The 13,354-nt window shown below is 39.5% G+C and overlaps 1 protein-coding gene across 3 annotated transcripts in view; it reads right to left on the bottom strand.

Annotated features, from left to right (window-relative positions):
• Positions 1 to 415: 415 nt before the first annotated feature.
• FHIP2A (FHF complex subunit HOOK interacting protein 2A) overlaps positions 416 to 13,354 on the bottom strand; it is a 33,979-nt gene continuing 21,040 nt past the window's right edge. For all 3 annotated transcript variants that reach the window (XM_042019398.1, XM_042019399.1, XM_042019400.1), the window contains 7 exons: positions 12,771 to 12,940; positions 11,801 to 11,944; positions 10,004 to 10,094; positions 8,191 to 8,334; positions 5,502 to 5,642; positions 4,625 to 4,728; positions 416 to 4,535 (listed from right to left, as the gene is read on the bottom strand). In XM_042019398.1, coding sequence (XP_041875332.1) covers positions 4,430 to 4,535; positions 4,625 to 4,728; positions 5,502 to 5,642; positions 8,191 to 8,334; positions 10,004 to 10,094; positions 11,801 to 11,944; positions 12,771 to 12,940 — 900 coding nt within the window. In that variant the 3' untranslated portion in view covers positions 416 to 4,429. The remainder of the gene's footprint in view (positions 4,536 to 4,624; positions 4,729 to 5,501; positions 5,643 to 8,190; positions 8,335 to 10,003; positions 10,095 to 11,800; positions 11,945 to 12,770; positions 12,941 to 13,354) is intronic.

Here is a 13,354-nt window from a genome sequence, read left to right as displayed (position 1 = left end):
CCTGAAGGAAGAAATGATGCTCAGTCACCCCTATGACATTTGTCTCCAACAAACCAATGTTGTGACTGATACACTGCACTCAAATGCAATAAAAAACCAAGACCTTGACCAGCTGCAGCCTTTCTGGAAAGGTATCAGGACTCCCAGGAAAGAGCAGATCTGTGCCCAGGATGGCTCCATCCTGCCCATTTCCCTAGGCTTCCCATTTTCCTGGGCAAGAGCAGGCTGATTCACTCCAAGCCCTGCACAGCACAGTACAGGAAGCATGTTTATCCCAGAAGATGCTGTAGTGACAGACTCAAAATAAATGAGGACTTCAGGATCAAAGGCACGATGTAAAATGTTAGAACATTTTCTGTCTCAAGGTCACCCATACAAAAATTATTACGGATTCTGTAATAATAGAAGCAGTCGCTTCACTGAAATTAATTTATTTTGAGAATATCCCTTTTAATCCTCCATGCATTTTTTAGCACAAAAAGTTGAGTTTTATCACAACCTCCTTCATAAAACTTAGTATTGTATGTCTGGTAATGTAGCTGTTTCAACAATTCCTCATTGGAAATTCCCACATCTGTGAAACCTTGGCAACACTGTTAGTAAGTGACCTACACAAAGTTTAATAGAAAATTTTTACTGAATATCCTCTGTTTAATGTAAACAAGGCAGGAGGCAAAACAAGGAGTATATATTTTATATAATTACACTATTTTACAGGGCACAGAAAGCATTGAGGACATGGTTTGAAAACCCTGTACGATATGCAATATCAGATATGGATTTTCCATATAGCCCCAGGTCTACTCCAGGACCCTTCAATCTTACCAAGTACTTTGAGTTAGTATTTTTCCTAGCAAGACAAAGAGCACTAATAAAATGTCACCTGTGAGACTGCACAGCAGGTTATGGTAGAAATTACCATGCATTTACAAAGCCATTCCATGATTACTTGTGCCCTGTAAAATAAAGTGTGGCAATCTTTACACTAATCATAGTGTAAGCAAGCTCGGGATTCTGGTCCTTTTTTATATATATATATATGTATATATATACATAGGTGATGTACAACCAGACTCAAGCTGTGCATCAAATCACAGCTTTTATATTGCACAGACAAATATATAGTAAGAACATGGCACAGACAGGATCTGAATACCAGGAATATTACAGTCATATGAGAAACTAAGGACAAACTTGTTCTACCAGAGCTAGCACATGGCTTATTACAAAATTTTCTAAATCAGTCTAAATCAAATACATACTCTAAATGAAAAAAAACGTAAAAAAATGCTTCTATTTACACACATGTGCATCAAGATTAAAATGTGGTTTGGATCTGCTTTTTGAAATAAAAATTTTTCTAGTATCCCATCTCAAGTATTTCAGTCTAATCCCAGCGGCCCCATTCTCTAAGGTGATGAGCCCTTGCCTTTTCCTTCTGACATCTGGAGGATCTGTTAAGCCATGAACTCTTCAGGCCATGTATTTTCTCAGGTGTCCCTCCTGGGTAATAAATAACCACATACAAACACACGCACACAGAAACAAAAGGGGCTCCTCAATGACATGCATAGATCAAAAGGTGAAAACATGGACCTGAACTAACTTCTAATCATTTAAAAAAAAAAAAAAAAAAAAAAGTGCATGAAAAATATCACCACAAAAAATAATTCAATGAGTTCCATCTCTTAAGAAAGATTAAATCACTTTTACAAAAATAAAGGTCATTGTCATCAGGTATGGTCATTAAGGGTTTGTAGGCAGCACTCACAAAAGCAGTTTAGGCTAAAGCAACTTTAAGGATTGCTTCACTTGTGTGAGGATGGATCCGTGTCTTCTAAATTCATCAACTAAATAACATCTGGTTTGCAAGAACATCACCAATGTCACTGGAGACTGAACAATCATTGCCTGAATTTAAGAGTGATTATAGTTCTATCTACTTATTTTTCTCATGGACAAGCTTAAGGAGCTGTGTTTGCAGCTCTGCAGTGTTTTGCATTAAAACAGCACAGAGGCTGCAGCCTTTCAGGGTAATGAGCTCAGGTATCAGTGAAAACAGCAAAACAAAGGAGGTGATGCTAATGCTTTCCTTGGAGATCAGGCAACTCTTGAATGGCTTTATCAATTCTTAAATTACTTGGAATGCTCTTGCAAGTTTTGTTTAACATTTCTCTCACTTTCATTTATAGTAGTATTATCACTTCCAATTTCCACTGAAATTGGGACATTAAAAATATTCTGGAGCATATGCTTTAAAAAAAATAAATAAAATAGACAATTTGAGGAAAAAGTAATTAAGCTCAAGCAAAACCAACAAAGACCCAAAGTCAGTAAAGCATCAGCATTTCTGCTCAACAGCTTAACTTTGTTTATGTAGAAGATTGTGATTTAAGGAAAAATACTTGAAATTAAGCTTATGTTTAACTGTTTTGCTGAATTGGGACCTTATAAATAATAAATGTATGTATTGAACATCACTCTGCATAGACATCAACATGTTCTAAACGGTGTGTCAGGTATTAAGGAAGCTTCTAACGTGGACTGTCTGCAATACAGGTCACTAAAAATGACTTGCTACATTCCAGGTATGTTTCTAAAGAAGAAAGATGAACTATGTGTATTTTTTTCAAACTTTATCCTACTACGCTACTTGGACCTGAAAACACTTTGGAGCTAAATTCAGAAAAAAACCCTCAAACAGGTGAAGAAGTAAAACGTGCTTCTGTTTGCCAGAGAAATGCAACACTTTTGTAAAAAGTGTCCCAGTACAGGGAGCGACTGAATACAGGTTTTACCTGCCAAAATGTTTCCCCAGTTCCAGAACTGCTTTCTCCAGATGAACCTGTACTGGAAGCTTTTACAGCAGGATGCTCTTCACTGGTGACAAGAATAAATTTAGCCCATTAACTGTGACATTGGTCTAATTAACCTGCTAACTTAGAAGGCCTCTTAACATCCAGCTTCCATAAATATTAAAAAACAAGACCTCAAAGGCATGAATAGAGAGCAGAATCTGATTCGAGGTACAGTCATGTAAATCCAGAAAAATTCTAGTGACTGAATAAATTAGTCCATGTTTGTATGTTAGCAATGACATCTGAAATGGGCATTAGCTGTGCAAACAGGGGGGCAGGAAAGACAAACGAGGAAAGACAATGTAAACTGAAGGAGCTGAGCTCTACCTTGCCTTGTTCAAAGGAGGGGAAAGAGGTGCTACCCATGAGCATGGAGAGCAGGACAGGTCACTGGGTCTGACTGCGAGGTCCAGCACAGCCACCTGCCAGTGCACAGGGTGCTGGCAGTGAGGATCCTCTGCAGGGCAGAAGCAAGGCACTCTGCAGTCGCTCTGCCAACACCTGCCCTGGCTGATGGCATTCACATGGAAAAGGAGTCACTGAAAGGGGTTCCTGCATCCCAGCACTGTGAAAAGCAGGTGTGAGTTTTGGTCCTATATAAGTTATCAATACTTTAACTGAGTTGGCATCACTGTGATGGTTAGATAAGCAATAAAAATCTCTCTCAAAATAACAGAATGTTAATGCTGCTGATTTTCAAGGCACAAAAGATTCTTAAACCAATTCAGACTAACACCAATTCAAAAGAAATTAAAAATACTGTTTCAGCAACAACTACTGATGACCTATAATTAACCCATAACGTAAAGGTGACATGAGTCAAACAACGGGAGTTCCCACGTAAAAAGATAAAGCAAATCTAGTTACACAGATGACCTGGAGATCAATCACTTGGAATGACAGAGACAAACATGCTACAAACATGTACACTTCAGATGTATTTGTTATGGATGTGATGCCGAATCAGGATTGATTTCTTTAGTATTGATTTTAGACTAATATATCTCTTGGAGTAATCCACTGAGGAATCAAGCTCAGAGTTGTACTTAAGATCTACCAAAAGCAAAATGATCCTCATTGACATATTCTGTTGTATATGCATTGGTGGATTCTTCATTTTTAGTACCACACATTGCAACTATAGGTGTATTTTTCTTTCATATATCCAACTGAAAAGAAAAAGAATTAAGACATAAAAATGTTATAAAATTAATTTGCTTTTTAAAAAGTAGCATGGTCAGGAAGAGCAAATTGGTGCATGTGAGCCCCAGGACATACAAGAGCCCAAACTCTCTAAACATTGTCATCAGAATAACCAAGGTCTGATGTCTGTGGTTCTTCATGCAGCTTTTGCAGCTCTTCACACAGTGGCTAGGAATGCTGTGTATTGGTTTCTCCCCAAATGCCTTCGCTCATATTCCAACTCCATTTGCAATCTCGACATCTGGTGAAAGGAACTTCCAAACATCCCCTGCCACTTTGCCAGGAGGCACCACCTTCTCTCTGGGTGTTATCAGTGGTCCTCTGGCCGAGGCCAGCCCGGAGCCGGGGGTGGCTCGGCCCGGGGCTGCTCAGGGCGTGGCTGAGGCGTGGTACTTCACAAAGGCGATCGCCGCCAGCTCCTTGCAGAACTCCTCCAGCACAATCACGCCCTCTAGTAACGTCATGTGGTCAATACTGGGACAGGAAGAAAAATGCAGGCAATCAGGACTGGCACACACAAACCCAGCCACGCGTCCTGGAGAACGTGCAATGCGTTTACTCACATGGGCCCTTCCGGCTCCAAGCCCAGCAGGCGTTTTCTGACCAGCAGAAGTTTGGGAGTGAAATCTGGGATGCGTTGGATTCTAACCATGAGGTCCCCGACGACCTGTAAAGCCCAGGTCATCAACACACAAAGTTAACACCTGTGCAGAGCGCCTGGCAGCAAGGTGCAGTGGCAGCTTCAGTGCCCAGGGACAGACCCACTTCAGCATCCTTGCAGGCTCAAAGAACAACCTGCAGAGAGGCTGCTCTGCCCAAAAAGAGGGTGAGGAGGTGCAGAAAGTAAAGAAATACAAAAGCCTTACTTGCTCTTGTCACAAATTAATTATGTCAGTGATTAATTTGTCTTATTAAATGCTGACACAGGCAATTGACTAGTGAATTCCTGGGCCTGGGGAAAGCACGTGGGGAGATAGTGAAGACTGTATTTTAGAACAGGGAGGGCTGCCGGGAGAAAGGGAGCCAAGCCCTCTGTTACTGTTGGGCAAGCATCATTAACAGGCTCCTGACCAGCTCAGTAACAGCTGGTGCGTGGGGAAAGAGAGGGATTCTGACTGAGGACACTGCAGTGTGACAGGCACCCAGCCAGCACTTCTAGCATGCAGGTCTGGCAGGAAGAGATGGAACTGGAGAGGAAGGGGACTTTTGATAAATCCAGAACTTAATTGTCAGGAACAGCCCTCATTAGAAAAAAAAAAAGAGCATGAGCAGAGATACCATCTAGGCCCAATCTTGATTCAAAATCAGGACTTTCAATGCTTTCAATGACAAACATTTACCAACTTAAACTACCCAGCAACTACTACCACTAACTACAAAGTTATTAAATATATTACTGCTGTACAGCCATGTGTAATTAGTAATGGTGTGTTTACTCACCCTGACAATCACAGAGAAGAGAGATTTGCAGCCAGAGGCGAGGTTGACGTAAGGATCCAAAAGGTATTCATGTATATGAGGATGGGGAAACAGGGACAGTTTGGATAACACTGACGTAACTTGCAAATTTACATCATAGGGCTGCAAAAGGAGGGAAACAGTGCTTAGTTATTTTCATGCTGGCTTCTTTTCATCCACCTCATCTTTATTTAACTACTAGAACCTTATACACAGGGTTATGAATAAATAAAGATAAAAATGTTATATTAGAAGACAGGCCCAACCTCTGCTTTTCACAGCAGCAGTGCTGTGAATATCGCAGTTGGGCATTAGATGTTATTATCTGCATCGCTGCTACAACCACTTGAAGCTTTTGCACACTTGTTTATTGCAGGGTAAGTCCTCTTCCCGTAAAACATTTCTTCAGCTAAAGAAATAGCATGGAATCAGCCTAGATTAAACATCTGCTTGCTTCTCCTGGGAAACTGTAAAGTGTACGAGCTCAGGAAATTGCCAGAGACAAATCCATGTTTACAGCTAACACGTTATTTCTCTTCTCCTTTATTTTTTTCTGGGAAAGAACCGTTGCAGAAGGCTTGACCATCTTGTGGCAGCAACCTACAGACCAGTCCTGGAGTGGGAAAGCAGCAGGAAATTCTGAGCTTCTTGTCTACCTCCCTTCCCCAAATTAACTAAATGGGAGAGGCAACACTGTCAGATGCTGGAAAATGCTTATCTGTCATAAGGAAAAAAATAGTACCTGATCTTCTCGGAAAAAAATAGTGCCTAGTTTAAAAGATTTGTTCATTCTAGTAAGAAACCTATTTCCATAAAAGCAAGCATTTTCACCATGGCTTCTTTATGTTCCAAAACTTTTTTTCCATCTTTGATTTTCTCGTCTTTCAGTGAAAACAAGCTGACATTTTAATTCTTCAGCTCAGAATTTGCAAACGAGTAGAATTTCCTTCCATTTCTTCAGCGGCAGAACAGACTAGGTTGACAACACAGGGACAGACATTCCTTTGGTACACCTCTTGTTGATCTAAGTGCATTACAGGACCCTCATTCAACCTCTAACTGCATATTGGCAGTAACACTCTCACTGGCATAATCACACCTAAAAGAGGAGGAATTAATGACCTCAAATTCTCATCTTTATGCTCTCAAGTTACCATCCCACTGAAGAATTAGGGAACAGAATCTTCCCCTTTTCAGGTCTGGAAGATTTGGATTAATTCAGCCTCAGATTAAGACAGATATATTTAGCCATGTCTATATGTCTAAGCTCTCATTAGGTGACTCAACAGAGATCTGACACTTGATACACCTGCCCACACACAAACATCTCCTGCCATCTCAGATGCTCCCAAGCATCTGCTGGTCTCTTGATGGTTCCACAGAGGGTGGATTCTGCAAGATCTGTGTTGGAAACACAAACTTCTGGGAATATCCTGGGCATCGCAAAAATGGCAACAAATACCTGAGCTCAGGCACCTGAGTCAGGCTTTCACACAGTCCAGGAAACAGAGCTGGTAATTCACTCTGCACTAAAAGAGACACCTGCTTGCCTGTCAGCCTAGGAGCCCCAGGGACTACTGGGACTGCTCTGACTAAATTTCCACTGACTACATGTGTACACATAAGTAATATTTAGGTATCTTATTCTTGAATTTGTTACCACACACTGTTGCATTGCAAAGTTGCCTCATAAATCTTCTGAAATGAAAGCACTTATTTCTTCCAGTCAGTGGAAGTTATTTCTGTACTTGGCACTCCAGCAATAGATTCATCCCAATCTCCTAACAAATGAAGCTTTCAGCCCCTGGACCACAGACGTTACAGGTAAAAGAGATCACTACATTTTGAGTTATTATAGCAGAGCTACTCTGCAGAGAGACAAAAATTCCTTCCATAAATCCATTCACTGCCTACCTAGCTGCACTGTAGGAGAAGGTCTTTAGAGCTGTTTGAGTCAGCCAATTCATTAGGAAGCTTTGAAGGCATGAGCATTATCTGGTGTTCACAAGAGGAGAAGGAAACAAAGGAGTAACACGTGCTGCATTGTTCAGACAGATAGCTGTTGTGATTCCAACTAATTGAGAGCATTAAAGAAAGCTGCTTCTTCACACAGAGCTTTTATTTCTGTCCATATGTCAGCAGACTCAGTAAAATGGCCCCATATCAGATAAATCCTAAAAAAATTCGCTGTAGCTAAAAAGATTAAACCCAGAAAATTTTACAGTTCAGGAAATTAAAAAAAAATTCTTAGGGTACAGTCAGTTCTACAGAAATTTGTAATATCAGCAGGAAGAAGAAGGTAGTGTCTAGTACCTGAGGTATTTGAAACCAGTTACTTCACTTGTGTGCCTGAGCTATCTTCTGTCAGAAACAAGGTTAGTGAGAGCTACCACCTCTGCAAAGCCTTCTGATATCACAGATTCATATCAGAATGTTCCCAGGAACACTCACAGAGCTGACCTAGAGGCTACTCCTGGCTTCCTGCACATGTTCCCAGTGCATTTATTTGTGCAAGTGGCTCTTGTCCTGCTTATGACCAGGAAATGGGACATTGCACAATAATATGACACTATACTAGAAAGTGATGGGAATCCCCAGGACCTGATGGAGATCAGCTCTTTACAAGTGATAAAAGTATCAGAAATGGAATTCTTAACTTGTTTTTTCTTACCTGATCAAGAATCCTGCCCATTCTTTCAAACAGGACTTTCAGGAAGTGTCCTTCAAAAAATGACGCTTCTAAATTGCACTTTTCCAAAGGTCTGGGAGATCCGGGCCACTCCCACCGCAAGCAAATGACACAATAATCCCGGAACTACAAAAAAGTCATGAGGAAAACAGACTTTAATCTCCATGGAACCCTTTTCATTTCCTCTGACAGTCCATACACCTTAAAACCATAATCCGTACCTAAATGATAAAGCTATGCTCAGAAAGATCAGTCATTCTAGAGTAAACACTATCAGTAAAAACACTATCAGCAGGCACCTCATTTTCCTGGGGACATTCCTGCTACTAGGGTAGTTTGAGAAACAGTGAGTGGAGAACAGAGCTCCCAAAAAGCAGCTGGGGCCAAAACACAAAGCAAAGCCAACACTACACATCTGAATCAGGGTTCTTCTGAAGCAGGAATTGCATTCTTATACATCTTCTTGAGAGTACATTAACATACTTCCACTGCATTATGTGTAGCTGATCTTGCTATCCAAACCATTCTGCTTCCTAATTCCCAGGACAGGAAGGGCACGTGTATATGTAGAACATACAAACTAAAAGCGTTTCAGGGCTTCCTCTTCCCTCTCTTTGTTTCCTAACACCCCTGGCTTTCTCTACCTTGCCCTATATTTGCTGGATGCTGCCTGATGTCTCACTTGCAAGGAATTACACCTTGAAAGGAGCACAAATTACAGCAGAGAAAATAAGGAACACAGGAAGAAACAGAAGCAAAAGAAAACAAACTAAGAAATTCTGCATTGATTGTAGCTTACTTGCTTGTGCAGGCTTCCAGGAATAGAAATAAGGAAGCAGAACAGCTATTTGGATGTAATAACAGCAACAGGCAGGGCTGCTCTTAGGGGGGAAATATTTTAACAGTAGCCATATCATCGTCAGGAAGTGACAGAAACCAATTCTGCTCTCTAATAAGTCCCAGTACACTCTTTTTCCCAAGGCATAAAAGAAAGACAAAGATGATAAGTGGTTTCTAGCATCCAAGAATAGAACATAGGGGAATTTTACATCAACCTTTGTTTCCTTATTCTCTATTTTCTATTCCCTTTCTTTTCAGGTGAGACTACAGATGAAGCAGCAGCTGATAACGTAATTCCAAGGTTATGGAATTTTTGAATTACCTACTAAGTACAGCTCTCAGTTACTCTGCTCCTTTGCATAAATTTTGCTATTCTAGAAAATTCACAGGGTTTCAATAAGAAAGCTGCAACAGTGACTGTCCTCTGACCAAGGAAACTTTATGTTTATAAAAGCAAAACTTGCATTTATTTCTAAACAGTAAATCATAAAGCTTTCCCTGCCTACCCAACCTCCCAACTTCAAACCTGAATGCCTGAGGCTGTGCATTCCCTGTGATGAGCCTTTATTTGCAAAGTCCCAGATTGCATAACTCCTATGCAGCATTTTAATTTCTCTTTAGTTCTTTCAAACAGCTTGGCAGGCAATTCTCCAAGAGAATGCAGATAAATGCAGAAGCAAATTAAGAATCTATCTGCAGTTCAGGTTTTCTCTCACTGTATTTGTTATATGAATATTAATGCATTTAATGTCATCCATTATTCCCACCAGAGCAATACAAGGTGAATTCATCATTGAAAGATCTCCAAAGGTAAGTTTTCATTAAAAACGAAAATTGAATTTTCCCATCTTCCATTACCAAAAGATGCATTTAATAGGACTATTTACAGAACCATTTGTATATTCTCACCAGCATTTCAAATTCTCAAGGACAAAGGAAGAGTTCACTGACTTACTTGTCTGTGGGCATCTCTGAGGTAAGTATCATAACCTGTACCCTCCACATGGTATGATGACTTTGCTTCATCAGGTACAAGACAGAGAAAACTGAAGAGAGAAAAAGTACATTAATGACTATATTCCACAGAGCACCAGATCAATATTTTCCCATCATCTGTAACACTGTACACACAATGCTGAACTGTCTGGCCAATTAATCCACGGACTCACCATAACTTTATGTGAAGAACAGAGAACACAAAATCTATTTAAGCCTATCTATTCCAACTACTGTTTGCAATAAAAAGATGTATTGTTTTTGAGAGGTTTTGTATCTAGCACTAGAGGTAAAGTCATCAGTGGAAGCATTTTCTGAGAATCAGCAGACAGAATATTCATAAATAGGGAATATTCATAAATAGGTCAAGTATTTGCGAAAGGTCAGACTCCATCTTACTAGAGCTAAAACAAAATATACTTAGGAATAAACGAGCCAAAAGAGAAGAAGAATTACAGTTAACCTACTTCACAGATAGTTTTATTTACTGGTTTGTTGTGGCAAAAAAATGAACATCTAAGACACAGAGGAGTATTTGCATATAAATGTCCCAGTTACAACTATAATTGCCTTTGCCAGGTGTGTAGTCAAATACTCTATGTCCTTATTACTTCACCAATGTCTGACCTAAAATGCATTAGGAAATTCTGAATAATACTAATAACTGTCTTTAAAACATGTAAATTAAACCCACTGAAATTTCTAGACAGCAAAATAAAACCCAGTCTTTGGAACCTGATTCCAAATTTCAGCCTTCACCATACCCCAAGAACTGCTGGACACTCCTGTAGAATTTACATGCAGAAATATGCAGTAGCTGACTTTTCATGTGGAGCTCATCTTATCTCAAAAAACACAAATTTGCAGAACACTGCAAATCAGAAAACATTTCTATTCCCTGATGGAGATTAAAAGAGGTGAATTTAGGAGAGTGTTCTTTGTGTCTTTGCTCCAAACCACGTCCACCATAAACTATAAATAGTGACACTGGGGGAAAGAGGGCAAGAAGTGATGATGCCACTCTGTCCTGGCTGTCCTTGGGCTGCTTGCTTCCTTTGGCTAACACCTCTGATTATTTCTGGGCAAGCAGATAGGTCAGCACTGACACACCAGTGCTGCTCTGCTACCAAGTCTTAACAGAGCAAACAGCCCTCGTCCTAATATTAGTTCCTAAGAGAATTACCATCACTAAGTTGCTTAGAGCAGAGCTTGTCCTCTTTGTGATATCCAATTTGCAGTGAGTCCAACAGGCGCTGAGGTATGTCACAGGTAACACAGATGCCACGATTTTCAGGGAACAGAAGGTTATCTCTAGCATGGCATTTATTTACTTTTATTTATGTGTTTAAAGAACTTTGAAGTTCTAAGGAAGTTTGAGGGTTTTTTTCCCCTGGAAGGCTTATGGCAAGACTCCCCAGACTTGTCCAGGAAGGTCAAGTCCTGTAACAGCATTTTAAGTACAGCAAATATTTCTGCAAAAAGCAACTTTTATAGCCAACAAGGCTTTCATCCTGAATTCTGAGTATTCAACCATTAGCTGCTAAGTTCTTCTGTTTTTCTCATTTATGTTGAATTAATGCAAGTTCTAATCTTTCAGAAGTAGCTTTCTGATAAAATGCCACATAATTTCCTTCAGTGGAGTAATTTTCCCAGCTGGCACAGAATAACATCCATTACAGAGTACACATTTAATTTGCACAGTGTGTGCAGACACCCACACATTCAGACATTTCCTTAAGTCTTTGTTTCAACTCACCTATTTACAATTTTATGAACTTCAGTCTTCCCATCGTTTTTTGGATGTTCTGGACTGACAGGTGGAGAAGCACTGAGCCACTCCTGAGCTGACAATGTGTTATCTGGAGACAGATCAGTAAATAATGGATCTTCCTCCAGATCTCTGTGAAATTACATTAGACAAAAACATAATCATTGACAGAATGTTATGGAAGGCAGGAAAATCTCTGGGTCACGAGGCAGGCTGTCTTCCTTCTCTGAACAACTAGGATGTTTTCCAGAACATTGCAATATCCACATTGTATTACCTAATTAATATGCAGAAATACCAACCTTTGCAAATACCCAACAATCTGAACAACAGACTAGACATTTTTGACTTGTACAAAATTACTGCATCAGGTCACTTAAAAACTTCTTAGCTACATTTTCCACATGAGAGCTATACTCCAGGACATATTTAAATTATTCTAGATGACTAAAACAGTTTGTGTGGCCAGTCCTTACCTGTCCTATTGAGTTACAAGAGTCAGACCTAGCATATTTAAAAGGATTTTATGTAGTGCTTCAGAAATATTCTTCCATCAAAAATGACTAGGAACATAAATGTAAGCAAGACACTGAAGTGACTGACTTCAAGAATATTCTCACTTCAAGAATATTATTCATTTTATTGCAATAAAGTATGCATAGATTTCAGCTAGGTAGATGTATAAATAAATTGAGACATGAAGACTTCTGAGTGTCTATTGTTCTGGAAAGAGCTTTGTGGTAATTTTAGATTTTCTGTTCCTGTTCTAAGAGTTTCCGTAAGTTGCTGATGTAGGAATTTCTGCATCACTTTACGGATATGGATGAATACATAGAGCACTCAAGTGCTCTCCAGGTTCACTTTTCTTTCAATTACTGGTAAAAAAAACCCCATTTTGTTCTAAAAATAAGGATCCAACTTTACTGTTGTGAAAACTTCCCTTAAAAATGAAACTTACACTGCTCCAGCAATCTGTCCATTCTCTACCACATCTTTATCTTCTTGACAGAGAGGCTTGTATTCCATGTAGTTTCTTTCTTCCAAATTTCTCAGAACCAAATTATAAAGAATGTGCTCATTGGGTTTTTGCAAAAGGTGCTCAAACATTCGTAAAGTCATTATGCTGATCTGCAATAGAAAGAGTAAAAGTTCAAGAAACTTATGCACTGCTGCCCTGTGCTTTTTGCCTTTCATCTGCTTTGTCCATCCTAGAACATTGCAAGCACTTATTGACATTATGGAAGGTAACAAAAATCATAAGAAAAATTAGGAAATTGTGATGCTACATGTGGTATAAACATGGATGAAGAGTTCATAAATATTTGAAAATCAATATGGGAATGTATTTTTTTTTTCTGTAAAACAAAAACTGTTCTGAAAACTGTCAAAAATGCCAAGAACATACAGAGAACTCAAAATTTAGCTTACTGTTTTACAGTCAGATCCATGCTGGAAGATGGTTATCATTGTGCAAATGAGACACACAATAGGACTTAAAAGTTAGTAATAAACACCCAGAATAAAAGAAAGTAATACTGGGAT

The sequence above is a fragment of the Corvus kubaryi genome, unplaced genomic scaffold (genome assembly GCF_017639235.1).
Source record: "Corvus kubaryi isolate FWS band 111438036 unplaced genomic scaffold, C.kubaryi_AGA036_p1.0 138, whole genome shotgun sequence".
Taxonomy (NCBI): Eukaryota; Metazoa; Chordata; class Aves; order Passeriformes; family Corvidae; genus Corvus; species Corvus kubaryi.
The sequence above is the reverse complement of the archived record's forward strand: the minus strand, read 5'-3'. Positions and strand labels throughout refer to the sequence as shown.